Source organism: Glycine soja, chromosome 13 (genome assembly GCF_004193775.1).
Source record: "Glycine soja cultivar W05 chromosome 13, ASM419377v2, whole genome shotgun sequence".
Lineage (NCBI taxonomy): Eukaryota > Viridiplantae > Streptophyta > Magnoliopsida > Fabales > Fabaceae > Glycine > Glycine soja.
Window position 1 is genome coordinate 22,425,250 of NC_041014.1, and position 19,444 is coordinate 22,444,693.

Genomic DNA, 19,444 nt, shown 5'->3' on the forward strand with positions numbered 1-19,444 from the left:
TTGTTTTATTTGAAGGTTACTACTACTTCAAACTCGGTGCATGCCATGTAGCACCACTTTGTAGTCTGTTCCCATTTATTAAAAAATAATATTTTGTACAGGTTTCTTTTGATTATGGTTTTGAACCATAGGAAACTCCTTTCAATACTTCATTGCTTCTAACATTCGTTTCTCTTCTACTTAATTTCTAGCATCAAATTAAGAGAATCCCGATGCTTCTACGTAATCTCAAAGTCTGTCTCCGAGAAATTATAGTTAGACACCACAATACGTGATCTTATAAGTTGTTGTTGACTCTTTCAATTTTTTGATGAACCTATATGAAGAAAATAGTAGATGATTTTGATATTTTACTCTAACAAAAACACGTAAGCACAAACTTTGAAAATCTGTAAGTAGTAAACTTAACTGGTCGAAAAAAACGTAGAGTGAATGAGTTCTTATTTATTTATTGATATATTTTTATCTTTTTATCATGTTCTTCTAGTGAATGAGGTCCAAGTCTTCAACAAAAACACGCAAATGGCAATAAAACGACATATAATGTAATTGATAATGATCCGATTTGTTGGATGTGTATACTGTCCCCACTCTCTCTCTCTCTCTTTGTCTGTTTCGATGTATATTATGTTACAATTTGCAGAAAACTCCTGGAGAAGATGCATCCTGAAGGTTCACATCAGGCACAACACAACCATGTTCGTCTTATTCATGTTATACTGCATATCCTTGGCGACAAAAACGTGAATTGGGGTGTTCTGATAAAGAGCACTAATTGCTTATGCAAAAGGTTCCAAGTGGATGATCATATAGGAAAAGTTAATAAACTTTATATCCTGTAACGCAAGAATGCAATGCAATTCAGGTATGAAAAAGCAGCATCACAAGGCATTCAGTTATAAGCGTTAGAAAAAGGTACCAAAAATGAAAACGTGCTACTTGCAGCTTCATTCCAGTCCAGTGCATTCTTATTGTGACCCGAGCTCTAATCTAAATTTTGTCTGGCATACAAATACTAACTGGAGCTTGGAAATGCTAAACTTTTCCGACAAAAGCGATGGCACTTTCACTTGAGGGAAATTTCGCTGCACCTTCGTTTTGTGTCAATATCTCGCATGCAAATGCCCCAATTAATCAACTTTCCTTAACTTCTTTTTATTTATTTATTTAATAAAGCCATTACTGTTAAATGGACATGCTTAAAATTGAAACAAACAGCTAAGCACACCTGGAATTATTAGTCTGGAAAAGGTTTAAGATTCTCATATTCTTTTATGCATACGTACAGCTATAGCCAATGAACACAAAATTGTTTCTTTTAAGGAGTGCTTGAGCCTTGAGCCAGCCATCATAATCACAACTTTGCGCTGTCTTTTTATTCTGATTCGAATTTATTAGTTAGGTAATTACAAGAGTTTTCAGCTTTATTTCCTTAAAGCAGATTTCCTTAACAACCCCAATACCAAAAAAACTAAATTAACAACATATGGAAAAACAGAACCAGAATGAAGCAATAAAAATCCGGTGGAATATCCATGAGGTTTTCATGTGTTTTTAGTACCATTTTTAAACCAGAATTGTAGTTTCCTGTTGACAATTGTGTAATAAAGATTAGCATGTCAACATAAGTAAAACTCTAATTTTGATTAGAAAAAGTATTAAAAGCACATAAGAAACTGTATCTAATTTTTGTCTAATTCTGCAGAAGATACTGAAAAGGCAAACAAACAGAATAGAAGAACTAAATTTTAGAATTTGCTAATCAGTCTGTATATACATTGAAGATCATAGAAAAAAAGGAGCTAGTAGCGAAGCCATGGAACAAAACCCCTCAATCAATCTAAACAGAAAGGGCTAATGTTAGAGAGCCTTCGTTATAGATTTCTAAAACCTGTCAGTCACAGAAAAACACACGCTCCATACTTTACCTGCTGCAACTAAAAGAGTCTGATAAAGCAAACTAAAAAGACCTTTTTAACCCGAGATAGAAGAGAAACAACTCTCCGATCGAAGGAAGTGTGAGGCACGAACTCCGTCCACGGACGGAAGAGCCCCACTCGAGTTCGATCGGAGAGGCCTGGGAGAGTCGAGGCTCCTCCGGAGAACGCGTCCCATGGCGAAGATAGGGTGCTCTGTTTTATTATTGGTAACCGTAGATGATCTGAACTCTCTGCAGAAGCTGATGTGGCGGTCCAGCGCTTCTTCCGTGGTGATGAGACTATCTGATCTCACCACCTCGTGCTTCACAGCCTCCACGCACAGCCCACACAGCCAGTGACCCTGGTACCTCTGACGCACCCTCGTGATGTACGCAGGGGTGCATTCCTCTGTGAACCCGCACGAGTCGCATTTCACACACTCAACTTCCACCTGAGAAACGCTTTTCACTGAAGGACTCTGAGTCTCTGAACCTGAAATTGCCATGGCTTGCTGGAACAGGAATAGAACAGAACTTGCAAGATCACTCTTTCTCTCTCGGTAGTAATAATATAGGGAGGGACACAGGGAGTTAACACAGATTTATGTTGTCCTATGCTAATAAACTAATGTTAGAAAAATAAAAAAAAAGTGTTATTTATATTAGTATAAATGACTGTAAGCATGATATATCAGGGTCCTTGAAATGGATTAGACATGAGTCACTGACGAGCTTTTAACTTGTCATTTTGGTGTTTCTTGTCACGTGTCACTCCTTGCATATGGCAGCATGGAAAACTAACCTGATTGGCTGGTAGTAGATCGTTGTCATTTGTTTGATTTAGGCACATTTATCTAATTTTCAACCGTTTAAGTTTATCTTGTTAATCTGATAAACAGGTATGTAGAAGAAAAATACTGCAATAAAACGGGATCGTTGCTTGGTAGCCTCCAAACTTGTGACATCTCACTCCTCAGTGTCTATCATATTTTTTATAATTGCCAGTGCTTATTGGAAACTATAGTGTATATTTCGCTTTTTTGGGACGTGGGATTAGTTTGACTCAATTTTGATCGAAATTCGTTTCACTTTGTCGTCAATTACAATCTAGGCATCATTCTTAAGTTACTTGTACGTGTATGCTAAGGAAATTTCTTTTATTTGAATCCGTGATCGTATTCATTGTTATTTGCTAACTTGTAGGTATTGATTGTCAATTATTTTGACATGTGAAAAGCAGCTTGTTGTCTTAATGTGTTTTATGTCTCTTCAAGACTGATGCAGGTGTGCAATCAAACATTACATACATGCATATACTATATGATATGTATGTATATGTATGTATGTATATGTATCCATGTATTGGATTGTGGCTTTACTTTGAAAGCTGTTCCTGTAATTTGGTCCATAAGATTGGCATGACATGTCATACAAAAAATTAGTGTCATTTAATGTTCAAACTTCAAACTGCACTTGATATAGTTATTTTTCAACTGCACCCGCCATTCTTTTCCGGTATAACTACGTGCTTCTTAAGTGTCACTTTGTTCAATTAATATAGGTATGAGCAACCCATCAAATGATTAGAGGAAAACAGTTAGCCCATAGTAAGATTGGGTGTATTTTGGCTAAAACCAAGTAGTTCCCATGTGTTGAACTGTTGATAGGAAAAACATGGACTGGCTAATGACTAATATGTGTTAACTTTCCTCAAGTTAGAACTCTATTATGTGGCAAAGGACCCACCCAAATGAGAATGGATTTCAACCTCAATGATTGCTAACTAAACTCTCCAAAAAAGAAAAATTAAGTTATGTGACATCATGCTCAAGCTTGGTTCTGGAAGTTTTATTTGTTTTCACATTTCAAATCTTCCACTTCTCACTCAATAGTCCAAGTTTACTGGAGATGCCACATCCACTTTCAGCTTTAGCTCACCAAAAAGCAAAAACTACCAATTGCAGGGGGAAACATTCACGCATATTATATTGTCTCCATCTTCCAAAGGAATCACTACAAGAAGATAAGGCGTTCTTGTTGTATGTGGTTCCGCAAAGTTGACATAAAACTCTTATAGGCAAAAAGTGAACCACATCTTGAGTACAAGATTTTTGTAAGACATTATTATGGCTATATCTATAGAGGATTCTACCTGTCACAAAGGCTAAAGTTTTGGATGAAGTAGTATACAGCAAGATTAAAGATTACAATTCTAAAATTCAGGGTTTGCTCAAGGTTATAGCAGATGGTATCACTATTTTTTGTTTCATAAGTAAGGCTACAGTCCTGGCCTGCCAAATAATTTATGAGCAGAGTGCTTTCATGTTTTGACGAGTTTGTTAAGTTCTTTTCTTTCAAGTTCATACCAAAGGGCTATTTTACTTTAGTTCATCTTAAATGTGACGATATTAAACATGCCCTAACCAAGTGGTAGATGTGGCCCTTGAAGTGCGGGACTCAGATGGCTCCTTATTGCCTATCTTATTGACTCATTCATTGTATGAAAATGACATTGCAATGACTTAAAATTAGCCATGTGCAAGTTTTGCCATTTCTTCTAGAGTGACGTAGACACAAGTGATAAGTGGGCATCATGATATTGAAGGCGAGGTTACTTCTGTTAACCAGAAAACAGGTGCAAAGGGCTAATCCTCGTAATGTATGTGACAAATCAAGATTCAAATTCCCAGCCGGAGAGATACTTACATTTAGTGCCCATGACTACTCAAACAGAATTGTCTCAGACAGAAAATATATGTGAGAAACAAAAAATAAAAGACCTGGGACTTGTATCCACCAACAAGAGTAAGGTTGTAATCTATAATAAGTGAAGGAATCTTTTCCTATTGGGACCAGTGACTACAAAATGATACATCAAGGAGTGGTGCCTTTTGAGATGCATGAATGAATAAATATTACTTTCAAGACTTTTTGTACCTGGTTGGAGACAAAATATTGAAGAAGTATGTCTGTCGTGATTCGCGAGCAACCTGCACTGGTTTCAATATGGTATTTAGGAAGAGTCAAAATCTTGAGCTAGTGATTTGTTAGCCAGTAGGGATAAAATTGAAGGCCAAGTGACCCCTGGTCCATGTGGTTGGCCCCATGACTGCAACACTCATCATATCCAAAGCCAAAGGGTTCTGCTGGCAATCAGTTTAACGGACAAAACCTGTTATAGAGTATAGATTTTTAAGGTTTTACTTATCTTTGCAGCCTCTAGCTGTGAATCTTTCAATTTTCAAATGGTTGAACCAGGTTTAGGGATGATGTGATAGAAGCATTAATTATTCAGTGGATGTTCACTCTTGCTGTTTTTGGCACTAAACTTGGTCTCCACTACTACTTGCATTTTGATGTGCTAAAGGATATACCTATGGGGACGTACGTATACGGAATAATGGACGAGGTTCCAAACAGACTAGAAGATTATTAGCGTGGTTGGTTCCACATCTTACACATGATTTTCCACCTTTAGTGAGAAGCTAATAAATATAGGTTCTACATATCAGTTGTTATTTTTCACTTCTCAACATATTTTCAAGCATGCACTATCTTGTGGTGTATGAAGTTTGGAAGCTTATTCCTTGATGAGATTCTCCTGTCCACTCCCGTTGCCTTCCACCTAAAAAGCAGTGCTATTTTTGTGCTATTCTATATTGATAAGCTGCCCATCAAGCTTTCTGACTTTTATGCTCCTGATGCCTGATGTGTCGTTCTCTGGTCACTTAATACTTCAGGTAATATTAATGTTAATTGTTAGCATATTTAAATTGTGAAGGATTATGGTCACCAAACATGAAGATTCAAACATGATGTTGAATTGGTTTTCTTCAATATCAATTTCATGGTTGTGTTTGATTTCACATTAGAGAATTGATTTTTAAGTTTAGAATTGATTTTGGATCAATTTTGACATGTTTGATTCACATTGAAAAAGTATTGAGAATTGATTATGAGTTTAGAATTGATTTTAGGTTAAAATAATTTTAAATAACTTGTGTTAGATCTAAAATTTTATATAAAGTCTTACTCATAATTTAATTTTATAATAAAAATATCCAAACATAAATTAGATCACTTCAAAGTCATTTTTAAGCAAAATAAATTTTATTCAAAATCAATTTTATCGACTCTCAATCATGTAATTAATTAACTACAAGGCTAATTAATTAAGCTAGACTACCTGATAAATAAGAAGGCAATGGTTATGCAGGTAAATGTGGTGACTGATTGCAAAGATGATCAGTAAGTTTGATGATCATGAGGGAAAGTGATGTTTTTTATGACTTCAGTTTTTCAACTTCACTTAAAAAACAAAACAAAACAAAAATTGCCGTGTGCGTAGAAATGGTAACTGACAGCTTCAACTTTTTATTGAATAAGGGTGTCTTCAGTCTTCACTTTGTATGTCATCTTCTGATATGAAAAATGTATGCATACGGTACTGTCCTGATATTTGAATTATTTTTTGTGTTCCTTTTTTCCTAGTCAGTTCCAGAACTAGATCTCTGTAATGAAAAAGAAAAGAGTTTGTAGAGTCCCTAGAAAGACAACCTTAATAAATTGGCACCATCACTCATACTTCTCAGTGTAACAAGAAAAATGAGATAATGTTAGTTTAGGCAGTGATATATTAATCCCCTTAACATACCGAAAATTCCATCTATACCCTCAGCAAGAATCCCGTAAAACCATATCATAAAAGTTTATTGATATATTTTGTGTACAAAGCAAATGGACTTTGATTCTTGAATAATCAATATCATTTATACTTTTATTGTAACATAAGATTCACTTTTCATATCAATAATTATGATTTTAAGTGTGAACAATTCTTCAATATCTTATACATTTACAACAAAACCTTTTCTTCCTGTGATGGTAAAAGACATGTTTTTTTTTTTTTTAACCTTGTGTAATATGTTTTTCCACAAAATGAATTGAGGAGAATTTTGTTTATAGAAATCCGTGTAGGATTGATAGCCACGCATTACTGTCATTACAGTTAAGGTTAATTTGTTAACTTTGACATGTACCATTAATGGGATTCGACAATAATAACGCAATAGGGGAGGTGACAGAAAATCTCATGCAGTAAACATAATGAACATGCAGATCGGATTAAGAGAAAGGGAGACAAGAAGAAGAAAAATGACACATGATTTTTAAATAAATTTCTTCCCATATACTATTAAATTAAAATATTTATTTTGAATGATAATTATATTTTTCAGTTACTCACCCTAATTCTCACTCTCATGTTCTTTTCCTAAGTTTGCGTCTTTCTCAGTCATGCTCATTCTTAATTTGTACTTACTAGTTGGATTTGTTATTATTTGAAAACTATATCTATAAATAAATAAATTTATCATTTTTAAAATATTTAGTATCATATAAAATATGATGACATTAAAACTGAGTAAAAAAATTAATTATATGAAATTTATTCTGATTGATTGTTTCTCCAAATTATAAATTCAAAATAAAATAGTAAATATAAATTTATAATTTTTTAAATTAAAATTTATTAAACTTGTACGTTATATAATATTTTTAAAAAAATAAAATTGTTATCGGTTTATAATTTATTAAAAACAATTGATTATAAATAGAACTTTTAAGTATTATGTGAATATTTCAAAATTAATCATGTTGATGGTCAAATTTTGATAAGGTAATCTTTATAAAATAAAATATATCAAATATTATAGTTTATTAAAGTAAATTATGAAATATTTCCTTATTATCTATATATTTCATATTTATTAATATTTAAATAAGAAAAAAGAAAAATATAAAATAATTAACTTAACTCTAAAATCATTAAGGAGGTGCACTGAATTAGGATTTCAATACAAAGAAGTCTTATGATATTCAATCAAGATTCTTAAATAGTATAAATAAATTTTGTGGTATTCAATTAAGATTTTTAATTTTTTTAAAGAAATCTCAAATATACTCATTTCCTCTTATACCACTTTTTTATTTGTTTTTTAAATTAAATTAATATGTACCAAGACTAACCATGCATTTTTCTTATACTGATTATATTCATTACTTGTTTGACACAGTGTTTTCGTGATGATCATCCTTTGTTTCGTAATCCACATAATTCATTAACTCTTCTACCAATTTTTCATCCTCACTACTTCCTTCTAATATATGCTTATTATTGTATTTCATTTAAATATGTCGTTAAATTTATAATGAAATAATTATAGTAATACAAAAAATTAAGAAACTGACCTATTACTTTAAATCTATTATTTAAATCCAGAAGTGAGAATGAGAACAAGTTATTATAAGAAAGGTTAGTATAGGAAAACATAAAATTAGAATCAATATAATTATTAAAAGATTAAAAAATTATATTATTTTTATTTTTTTATCCAAAACCTCATCATTTTTATTATTTTTTACTAACTCTTATAATTTTAAAGTTTTTAAAAAATTCATAAAATCCGTTCAAATCTTGTAAATATATAAAATCCTTTCAAATTATTATGATATAAATCCATTAAAATCCAAATTAGCAAATAGAAAATTTAGCATAGTGCCATATGCCCATAGCAAATTCATGCTTGATTAGTTCTAGAATTGGTCATCTGAACCACTATGAAATTACATTTATATTCTATTTAATACAATAGATATATATTAAATTACATTTCATATTATTATTAAATAATTTTTTGTGACTAAATAGCATTTATATCAAACATATTTTTATTTACATATTTTAGTGTTTTTTGCAAACTTTTTTTTTAATTTACAATATTAGCACTATTTTTTTACAAGATGTAATAATAATAATAATAATAATAATAATATTTAATACCTTTGCATTACCTAAGATTTAAAGAAAGAACTCTAATTAAATTAAATTGAAATAATTAAATTAATGTAAGTACATTGAAGAAATTGGTAGTAAGATAAATGAGTTACTTGAAAGGTAGGATGTTGATAGTTACTGGAATAAAGTAAAGAGGAACGGACGTGAGTTTCTCTACTGTTCCGTTCCGTTTCAAACAGCGTTGTTCCCGTGGTGCTGTCCGTTCAAAATGACGTTGTTGAAAGAGTTGCGTTAATATTTTTACAATTTCAAGAGACAGTAACAGAGAAGTCAATTTCAAGAGGATGATGTAGCAAATTAGCACACGTGATATGCTGGCATGAAAAGCTAACATTAACAGGTAACTGCACCCAAAGACAGTAGACAACCCAACATTTCTGTTGTGTGCGCCAACCATGCAGACGCCAATTGCATGCTGGGACAACTGGGTCGGAGAGGCGCTCGAGACCCTTTACTCTCTCAGACCCATTTGCCTCCGCAATAGCCAGCCTCGAGAATTCGGGGCGGACGATGGTGCGTTCCAAGTGTTCGACGAAATGCAGCAGCGGGACCGATCTTCTGTCGAAGTGGAAATTGCTGAAACCACGTTTAGTAGATGGATGCATGACACCCCAGTTCTGGTACCTTTATTCTTCTTCGGCCATGTTTTTTTTTTTATATTTTTTTATATTTTTAAATGGTTTCACTAATAACTCTAGACTCTAGTTACCCCAGAGGCCAGAGTAATTCATCAAAGTATAATTGAAGTTACATCAAAAATAAAATAATATATTTAATCTCCTAAAATTATTAAAAGACAGTCGTTTTACTCTTAAAATTGCCAAAACAAAGACTAAAATGACTATATTTCATAATTTTAAAGACTAAAGTCACATTTCTGTAGTTTTAGAAACTAAATTGACTCGCACTCTCTTAATTTCAATAATTCACTTTATTTATTTATTTTTAATTTAAACAAAATGAAACAAAATTTAGAATTCATAAAGGGAAAGCAAAAACAAAAATAGAGTAGATAATGTAAGCACTAATAGTTTAATGAGTTTTCACAAGTTAAAATTTGTTACAAGTTAAAATAATATATTATTCATAATTTAATAATATCCCTAAAAAAATATTTATAAAATTATCATTAAGTTATAGCTGATTATAAAAAATATATTTCAACTAGATTGACACAATCAGTTTTCGACTTCGTCAACCTAGAATGCACGATCATCTAAAAATGTAATAAATTTTCCTTTATCTACACAATTGATTTTATTAATTAATAGCTTATTGCTTATCCATTTCATTTGAAAATAATCTTATATTATTTAAAATTATTTATTATAAATTTAAAATATAATTTATAAATATTCAATTATTGTTAATTAATATCCATTTCCCGGAGTATATTTTATAATTTTACACAAATAAATATTTATCTCGTAAAATGTAAAAATTAATATATTATTATTATTATTAAGAAAATATAGCATTTCTCTTCAACGTTATTGTAAAGCCAGTCCTGACATAACTATAGTTTATATCATCAGCGTAATTTTTATATTTTAACCAATAACAAGTATTATTAGTATATTTTTAAAATAATTATTATAAAATTAATAAAGTTATTTTATACCCTAGCTTGTTATTGAATTTTATAAAAAATAACTTGTTATTGAATGATAATATTAAAATATTTTATAATATAGGTTATTTTCTGAAGCGGATTCAACTAGTTGAATTTAATTTTTTTTAAAAAATTGCAGGAGATTGGCATCCTCGATAGTCTCCGAAGTTGACTACGCCCGAGAATCACCGTCCGAAACTCCGACTACATGATAATTTATTTATTTATTTAGAAGCCATAATAATTTCTCCTTTAACATGTGAAACTTAATATGCTTTTCCACAAAATGAATTGAGGAGAATTTGTTTTTTAGAAATCCGTGAAGGATTGATAGCCACATTACTGTCATTACCATTAGAGTATATTTAGATACAGAATTTTAACTCAGGAAAATAATTTATCACAAAATTTAAATTTCTGTAATCTATAATTCATTGTTTAGATATTTTTTTTTGTGAAAAATTTAAAATTTTGGAATTTTAAAAGAGAATTTTAAATAACTAAAAATTTGGAATTTTAATTTCCGTGAGAAATTGAAATTCTCTTCTTACCGTCTTTCTCAAGAAACACCTTATGAGATTATGGAACATCGTTCGGGGGTCTGAGAACATAAAAGAACACGTATAACTAGTAGACCAATCATATCTTTTCTTTTTTCATTCATTTTTTTTTCACCCTCATAATTTTTTTTTTTTATCTAAACACAAAATTTTAAAAATAAAAGAATTTCAATTGAAGTATTTAAAATTCATAAAATTTAAAATTTCTCAAAATTTTAAATTCTTCCAACACTCTTAAGGTTTGTTAACTTTGACATGTAACCTTAATGGGATTCAACAATAATAACACAATAGCGGAGGTGATAGAAAATCTTATGTAGTAAGTCACAGCACGTTAAAGAGAAAAGGAGACAAGAAAAATGATACATGATTCTAATATAAAATTCTTCTCATATACTATTAAATTAAAATTTATTTTTATTGATTAAACATTGTAATGTAGTTTTTTTTTTTTTAAGAATGACGCGTATGCAATGAGATCGTTTATAATAGAAGAATGAGATCATATATACCAAAAAAACAAACTACTTGAAATAATTCCTTATATATGTTAAATTTATAATACAATCGTGAAATTAAAATTTCTTATTAATTAAATAGTTTTAGTTTATAAATTTCTTATAAAATTTGAAAACTATTTAGTACTTTATTAATTAAATTCAATTTAACATGTAATGTGTTTTTTTTAAATGTAAGTAAATGTTAACTATAAAATTATCTAACTTCATATGTTCAATCTATCTGAAATTTGATTTGCATGATCGTGAGATATTATAAAAATATTTAATAGTCGAATTATTAAAATTTACTATATACTAAAATGTTATTTAACAATATAACAAAAATTATTCCTAGAATAACTTTATCTTCAATTTTTTTTTAGAAAAAAAAGGTGAGCGTTTAAATCTTATCTCCAATCTTAAATCACACATCACATGTATAAATATTACTCAAATAATTTATTAACATGATCAGACAAGAATAGGCGAGAGTTTAGTTTAACTTCTTCTTTAAAAAAAAAAAAACTTCAACTTATTAAGAGTTTTTTTTTTTTTTTTTTATAAAAACATCTATAAATTATCTACTAGCTCCATTTCTTTTTGCGCCCAGTGTCATTAATGAAATTTGAGTCTAAGATCTCATACAATTAGTGTGATAAGTAATAATCTAACTAATATATTTAGCTTGTGCATTACATAAGATAAATATTTATTTTACATAATTAAAATTTATAATAATAAATAAATATTTTAAAATATATAAATTATATTTTAGATTTACAATAAATAATTTAAATTGTGAAACAAGATTATTTTTAAATATTAATGTTTTCCTTTATAAAAAAATGATTTAAAACTCAATTTAGAGATATGGATAAAAGATAATAGATTTGAAGAAATAAGTAGTTTAAAACATCAACTATATACCAATAAAAAAGGCAATGATAGAAATATAGATAAAATAAGAGTAATTTGAAATAATTAAAAGAGAATAAATATATGATCAAATGAACATTAAAAAAGAGAGTATTAATAGTATACGATAAAAAGAGATACAAAATTCTTACTATGTTTTCTAATTTATAATATAAAAATATATTTTAACTATCACAAATGTCTTTTAACCTGAAATCATTTTAAAGTGTCTTCAAAATTTCAAAAAACATCACTCTTCATAATAAATAACGATATATTTATATTTAAAATATAATTTAGTTAAACAGAACGAGAGTTTGTGAATTATTATAATCCTTCTATTACTTATATTTAATTCCTACTAATAAAAATTAACAATACATTATGATATTTCCTAAAATAATCTCTATAAGCATAAAGATAACCTAATCAAATACAAAAACACGATACGATCTAGAGGAATGATATATACTTTGGGCCTCTATATTCTTATCTTAGAAAACAAAACAAAGAAAGAAAAAGAAGAAGTTAAATAGAATATAAAAGTATACAATTGACTTTATGATAGTTACTTAATAAAAATAAAAATGACCAATAAAAAGTGTACAAATAATTAACAATTATTAGTATAACTTTTAGTGGTACTAAGGGACTAGATATTTCATATTAATGATGGACGCGAAGAAGAAAAAAATGTACGAAATTTGAAATTAAGGCCATCATGTTCATGCCCAAATAAAAGTTGATTATCATATGATTGAAGAAAGTGCACGGTAACAAAGAAGGGAAAGAGTCACATAATATAATGTATTTAATTAATAAAGTTCATGTCTGGCCGCGATCCCCGCTGTTCTCCTCTCTTTATACGATTGATCTATTAATTTATCCATAGATTCGTATTTTGTTCTCTTCACCCTAAATTCTCATTCTCCTAACTAACTATTTAATGAACCATTGTTCTCTGTTTGGCATCTGATTTCTTCTAGATTTGGCAAAGTTGCAAATTGAGGCTTTTCATGTTCACCCGAAACAGGTGCAAGTTCTTATAAACCTGCCAGATCCATTGTTAATTTATCTGTGTCTTTTAATGATTTCTAGCTAGCTAGCTCGTCAACTTCGATTTGGGTTTATTTCGTTTTTAGGGTTCCTCTGCATGCCGCAAATTGTCCGACACTACATAAACCGTTGTGTGTGTGTGTGTGTGTGTTTCTAGTGATTTTGTAAATTTGTGTGTTTCTGACAAATGTGAAGAGCTGGATATAGATCACGGTGACGTATCTGAGTTTCACAATTGAGAGGGTGAATGGGACATAATAGAAGAGGAAAAGAGCCATTTTTGCGTTGGCAATTGTTAATTTGGATTGGGTTCTTCTTGTTTGATATGTTAGAGCAGAAGCGAATTCGAATGCACAGGAGGAGGCGGAGGAGGGAGTGGAAACTACTTATTAGGGAATCGGGATGACCAAACTAATAAAAACACAGGGTTAAGGTTTAACTGTCAAATAAATGTTTTTTTTTGTTGATTTATAGTGTGTTGTTAACAGTTGTCAGTTTGTGAGGATTTTCTTGCCTTTATAACGTGGATGTGCTTTATTGTCTAGTTTCTTCTGTTGGCTGAAAGTGAAGTTTTTTGTTCTTTCTTGTTAGAACATTGTTTATTCTTATTTTTATTTCCACTGCTTCTAGGTCATGTCTTCACTTGTTTTTTATTTGCAATTTTATGTTTATGTTTATGCAGGATGAAGGTAGGCTTTAATGGATTAAGGGGTAAAGAAATTTCGCTTATTTCCATTGTTCTCATGTCTGTAACTATCATTTTATGGTCATGGGAGAAAATGCCTGGTCTTAGTGCCTTTCTTCCTCCTCAAACACCACCACTGCAACTGCCTTCAGGTTTACTTTCATTTATATAATAATTGTTTTCATTGAAAAATACTGATATTATATCCTGTCAATATGACAAATATTAATTTTATATATTTCTTTTATGAAGGTAAAAGTATTTGACTTGTTGTTAATGTTCCTTAAAAATTAATATTTACTGACTGAACAACTGTCTGGAATAGAATTTGTACCAAAGATTGGAAAGTTCATGCTGAATAATGCCCCTTGCATTGTTCTCAGTACTGATTTTTAAGGGGGTTGTTTTACATGTTTGCAGATCATTTAGCTAGTCGTCGTTCAGACCAGGTGCTAGAACCAGATCCACATTTGGGTGAAGATGGCTCGCCGTTGGCAAAGGCAAAGACTGCCAATGAAGCAGAAGAACTACGTCTCAAGGGAGCATCATGGACGGTCCCTGCACAAAGCTCTTCTGGAAAGAACATGGATGAAGAGGGCTCATCATTAGCAACGGAGAAGATCTTCAATGAAACAGAAGAACTAAATCTCGAGGGAGCATCGCGAACAGTTCCTGCACAAAGCTCTTTTGGAAAGAACATGAGTGAAAGTAATACCAAAACAACTTCATATACCGAACGTAAGATATTGTTTACTTTAATCCTCTATGATTCAAAAGGGTTTACACTACCTCATGATGTGGTACCATGCCCTTTATCAAAGGAGCATGTGAGAATGTATGTGTCCTTTATATATGGGGCCTGCTTTATTCACTTATCCTGTTGTTTGCTGTATTGGTCAGAATTCTGCACTTAACGTTGTGCTAAGCCAGAGTGATAGGGTTGAGTTAAAAGTATTGTTAGATATAGACAACTTCTTCCGAAAATACATCTATTAGATGCCTCCATCCTTTTAGAAATACAACCATTACCAAGTGGTCTTTGTGTTTACTTTCCCTCTCTGTTAATTTCATGTTGTCTTCTTGGGGCTAAATCTTAAATTTTGTTGTGATGGTGTAGAAATTCTTTCAAGTGTGCCAGATGATGAAGCAAAACACAAGAGAATCTTGGAAGGTGAGAAAAATCATGACGTACAGACTTTTTCCAGCCCAACATCATCTGGGGCTAAAAGAAATGAAGCTGAGGGGGAAAAAAGTTTGAGACAAGAAGAAAATAAGCATAGAAATGATTTTGTGACTAAATCTCCTCAAATAATCTCTTTAACTGGTGGAAAAGACAACAATTGGAATAATGCTACAGAAAATAAAGGTACTGGTCTTTTCACTAATCATCTATAAAACTCCATTGCCAAGTTTCTCTCCTTGGGGGATAAGTTGAAAGGAAGTTGATACATGCATTTAAACTTGTTTTATAAAAAATGAGCTTCCTTTTAAAGAATATCTCTGGATTTTTCTAAGTAACTTAGTTGTTTTTTAAGTTTCTACTTTCTAAATATAACTTGAAACATTAGGTCCATTTGTTTCATAGTTGAGAAGAATTGATTTTGGTGGAACTAATTTTGAACTGTAAAAAATAATTAGTGTACACTTAAATTAATTTCAGCTTATGATTTTACGTTGGAATATGTGTCACAATAAGCGGAATTGGTTATGGAGATGTGCTAAACGGGCACATAGGTGTAGGAAAATTGATACATGTTCTTCAACTTATTTTCCAACAATGTGCTTCCTAATGAAGGGAATCTCCTAACTTTTATTAGAAACTTCTTTTTTTTCCCTCAAGAAATCTTTAAACCTTTTATAATTATCTTAAGTTAGAATGTTTGCTGGTTTGTTTCCCCATTTCATTTGTGAGTAAATTACCTATTATTCTGGTAGCACTCAATCGCTAACTTTGAGTATGTGTAGTTATTAGTTAACAACACATAATTGATTTCCAGAGACTACTCCTGTGAAAATAAATTTCTCATATTAGACAACCTGTTTGCTCCATCATCCATCAAAAATCATTATTTTTCCACAAGAGCAATGCACCATGCACATTTGTTGGACTATCTATCATAAACAATATTTGCTAGTATTGATAACTAATGCATGTTCCTTGTTGACTCTTTATCCAGTCTGTAACTACGCAAAAGGAAAATGGGTCCCAGACAACAACCGGCCTTTGTATTCAGGTTTTGGTTGCAAACAGTGGCTATCAGGGATGTGGGCTTGCCGCTTGATGCAACGTACTGATTTTGAATATGAGAAGCTTCGGTGGCAACCCAAGGATTGTCAAATGGAAGAATTTGAAGGTTCTAAATTCTTGAGAAGGTATTTCATTCTCTTGATCCATGTATAGATTGAACTTTTGTGTAATTGTGTACAATTTGATGCTGAACATTATGATTTTTCAATTCCTTTTACCCATAGACTCGTTTAAAATGATGGAGGCATAGGATGCTTCTCAATATTTTTTTGAAAAAAGGATGATGCTTCTCAATTGACTTGAAAGGGGGTGGGTTGGTCAGCTTTGGATGAGGTCATGTGTTAGCATGGTAGTCATGTTACTTTATTTAGTCTATTTTTGTTCAGATGACAAGACTGATGTTTCTTGAGATGCCATTTTTACTCTTGTGGATTTCCTCTGATTTAGAAAATAAATTCCCCCCAACTTCCCATCTACATTGAGTTCTTTTTATTGGCCTGTTTTTGGGTTCAACAGTAAAAGTCAATAAACATGATCAATTGATGATAATCTTTGTGCATTCAGGATGCAAAACAAAACTCTGGCTTTTGTTGGAGACTCGTTGGGCCGGCAGCAGTTCCAGTCTTTAATGTGCATGATCACTGGTGGTAAGGATAAGCTTGAGGTTGAAGATGTGGGGAGGGAGTATGGATTGGTTATAGCTGAGGGCTCTGCCCGCCCTAGTGGGTGGGCATTCCGCTTCTCAAGCACTAATACTACCATCCTGTACTACTGGTCGGCAAGCCTCTGTGATGTTGAACCTATTGATGTAAACAACCCAAACACGGATTATGCAATGCATCTTGATCGGCCACCAGCATTCTTGCGCCAATATATCCACAAGTTCAATGTCCTGGTTCTCAACACAGGTCACCACTGGAATCGGGGAAAGCTCACAGCTAATAGATGGGTAATGCATGTTGGTGGTGTGCCAAATACTGATAAGAAGATAGCAGTGATTTGGGGTGCCAAGAATCTTACAATTCACAGCGTTGTAAGTTGGGCGAATTCACAGCTTCCAAAATATCCAGGTTTGAAGGTATTCTATCGTTCCATCTCTCCTAGGCATTTTGTTGGTGGGGACTGGAACACAGGAGGCAGTTGTGACAATACCAAACCCATGTCCGTTGGAAAGGAAATATTGGGAGAGGAGTCTATTGATGAAGGTGCTGCAAGTGCGGTAAAGGGAACAGGGGTTAAGCTCTTAGACATAACAGCTCTTTCTCAGCTTAGGGATGAGGGTCATATATCACGGTTCAGTCTTACAGCGAAGCCTGGGGTGCAGGATTGCTTACACTGGTGTTTGCCTGGTGTTCCTGATACATGGAATGAAATACTATTTGCTCAAATATAGTTTACTCATTATGTTGGCTGGAGAGTATTTGGTTGGCGTTGAAAAAGTTACAACCATTCCTTCGCTTGGAAATGGTCATTCACTTTAAAAGAAAACTATAGTTTTGCAGAGGACGCAGTCATGGAGGTTGCAATGTGTCCTAGCTGAGTTTGTACTTCAGAGCTGATCTGGTGAGATATTTGAAGTCGTACGATGCAGAGATTTGTTATGTACATTGTCTTAAATTAACTTTGACTACGCAAATTTTGAGGTCTTCTGTAGTATAACTTACTTACCATGTAAATTAATTACTCCTTCATATGGCCGGCACATAGCAAGTTAGTTGAAAAGAGTGTTGATAGGCAAATCTGCAGAATAGGAGCATTTGAAGATTGTTACCGAGTGAGTTCTTCATAATGTATTGAATTGGAGGTTGAAGTCCATAGAACAGGAAAACACCCTTGCTCTCCTTTTAAAAACAAATCGGGCAGGGTGGAACAGAATAGTGAGTTATTAGTCTTGGATTTTTCATATATCATAGAGTTTCAAAGCTTCGATACATTTCACGCTGAATGTACTATACGTATATACTCTACAGTTTACCAGGGACCATATTAATAGTGGCTAGTGGGGTCTCTGAGTGCAATAGTTACGTTGACTACTCTTTTATGTGCTCATCGATCTACTTATAGGCCCGACAATACGTTGCAAACGTATTTAATAGCATGATGTTAGTTTGTCTGTTAATAATGTATGTGCATCTTCTCTATACCACAAGTGAGCAATGATATATATACTACCCCTAATCCTTGAACTTAGCTGATAGTGTTGCTTAATGTTTCCTTCGCGGGATGCGGTTGGGCTTGTTAGCACATCCAACTCAACAGCGAAAAAAAAGAAACAATTTAAAAACTTTGTATTAATTTTTAAGAAATTTTAGTAACATATTGTCTAACATGTTTTTTAGATACAATTTTTTTTATTATTGACTGAAATAAAGAAATGTTTTATGTTGTGGTCTCATTTTTTATTTAATAAATTTTACTCAATTTTAGTTTTTAATCAAATAGTAGACAATGCTTAGAATGAGTAGTATGTCTCTAACTTGTTTTTCTTCTCGTTTTCTCTTAACTCAAAGGTGCATTTTTTACCGAGCATATACATTGCGCAAGATTTCATCTTTTTCAGTTACTCTAACTCTCTCCCGCTTTCTCTAAAGGCCGTAACCATGTTCCCCGAAACTCAGTTGATACTTTGTTGTTGTTCTCGAAACTCAAAGGTGCAATCTTTTACGGTATTGGTTTTTTTTTCTCTCATTTTTATTGATAGGGGATCATAAAGAAAGGATTTTGTTTTTTTCTTCTCTTTTTGGTATTGGTTGACATCAATCTGATTTTTTCTTTTTCAATTTCCCCTTGAAAAATGGTTAATTTAGCTGTCTTTTTTTTTTTTAATCTCCTCGACTGGCTTCTCTATTTTGATAAAGCCAATAATGATGGCAATTCTTTCTCTTTCTCTCCTTTAATATTTCCCTCATTAAATTTGAAATCCCATTTTATTGTATTGATATTGTTTTCCTTTGCAATTGGCAGGAATGGATTCGTATATTAAGTTTTGGTGGATGTTTGATCACTTTTCTAGTCTAAACCAGAAAACAAAGATGTCCGAATTTATAGAACTATGCGAAACTAAATGCTAATTTGCTTATTTAAATTATTTATT

At 31.8% G+C, this 19,444-nt stretch overlaps 3 protein-coding genes across 3 annotated transcripts; 2 read left to right on the forward strand and 1 right to left on the reverse strand.

The window, feature by feature from the left end:
* Positions 1-1,640: 1,640 nt before the first annotated feature.
* LOC114381821 lies at positions 1,641-2,854 on the reverse strand. Its single transcript, XM_028341042.1, has one exon. The coding sequence runs from the start codon at positions 2,422-2,424 to the stop codon at positions 1,975-1,977; it is 450 nt and encodes a 149-aa protein (XP_028196843.1). The 5' UTR covers positions 2,425-2,854; the 3' UTR covers positions 1,641-1,974.
* Positions 2,855-8,798: 5,944 nt separating this feature from the next.
* On the forward strand, positions 8,799-10,769 carry LOC114380876 (8-amino-7-oxononanoate synthase-like). Its single transcript, XM_028339986.1, has 2 exons — positions 8,799-9,394; positions 10,526-10,769. The coding sequence occupies exons 1-2, from the start codon at positions 9,170-9,172 to the stop codon at positions 10,556-10,558; spliced, it is 258 nt and encodes an 85-aa protein (XP_028195787.1). The 5' UTR covers positions 8,799-9,169; the 3' UTR covers positions 10,559-10,769.
* Positions 10,770-13,108: 2,339 nt separating this feature from the next.
* LOC114382564 (protein trichome birefringence-like 14) lies at positions 13,109-18,493 on the forward strand. Its single transcript, XM_028342072.1, has 6 exons — positions 13,109-13,394; positions 14,100-14,254; positions 14,523-14,840; positions 15,220-15,468; positions 16,280-16,475; positions 16,915-18,493. Exons 1-6 carry the CDS (start codon positions 13,378-13,380, stop codon positions 17,741-17,743), a joined length of 1,764 nt encoding a protein of 587 aa, XP_028197873.1. The 5' UTR covers positions 13,109-13,377; the 3' UTR covers positions 17,744-18,493.
* Positions 18,494-19,444: the final 951 nt, after the last annotated feature.

Bases quoted from the DNA above. Each gene is read 5' to 3' on its own strand.
- LOC114381821 (XM_028341042.1), bottom strand. From the start codon at position 2,424: ATGGCAATTTCAGGTTCAGAGACTCAGAGTCCTTCAGTGAAAAGCGTT.
- LOC114380876 (XM_028339986.1), top strand. From the start codon at position 9,170: ATGCAGACGCCAATTGCATGCTGGGACAACTGGGTCGGAGAGGCGCTC. The intron at 9,395-10,525 runs GTACCTTTATTC...AAAAAATTGCAG, and splicing joins TGCATGACACCCCAGTTCTG to GAGATTGGCATCCTCGATAG.
- LOC114382564 (XM_028342072.1), top strand. The intron at 14,255-14,522 runs GTTTACTTTCAT...ACATGTTTGCAG, and splicing joins ACCACTGCAACTGCCTTCAG to ATCATTTAGCTAGTCGTCGT. The intron at 16,476-16,914 runs GTATTTCATTCT...TTGTGCATTCAG, and splicing joins GGTTCTAAATTCTTGAGAAG to GATGCAAAACAAAACTCTGG.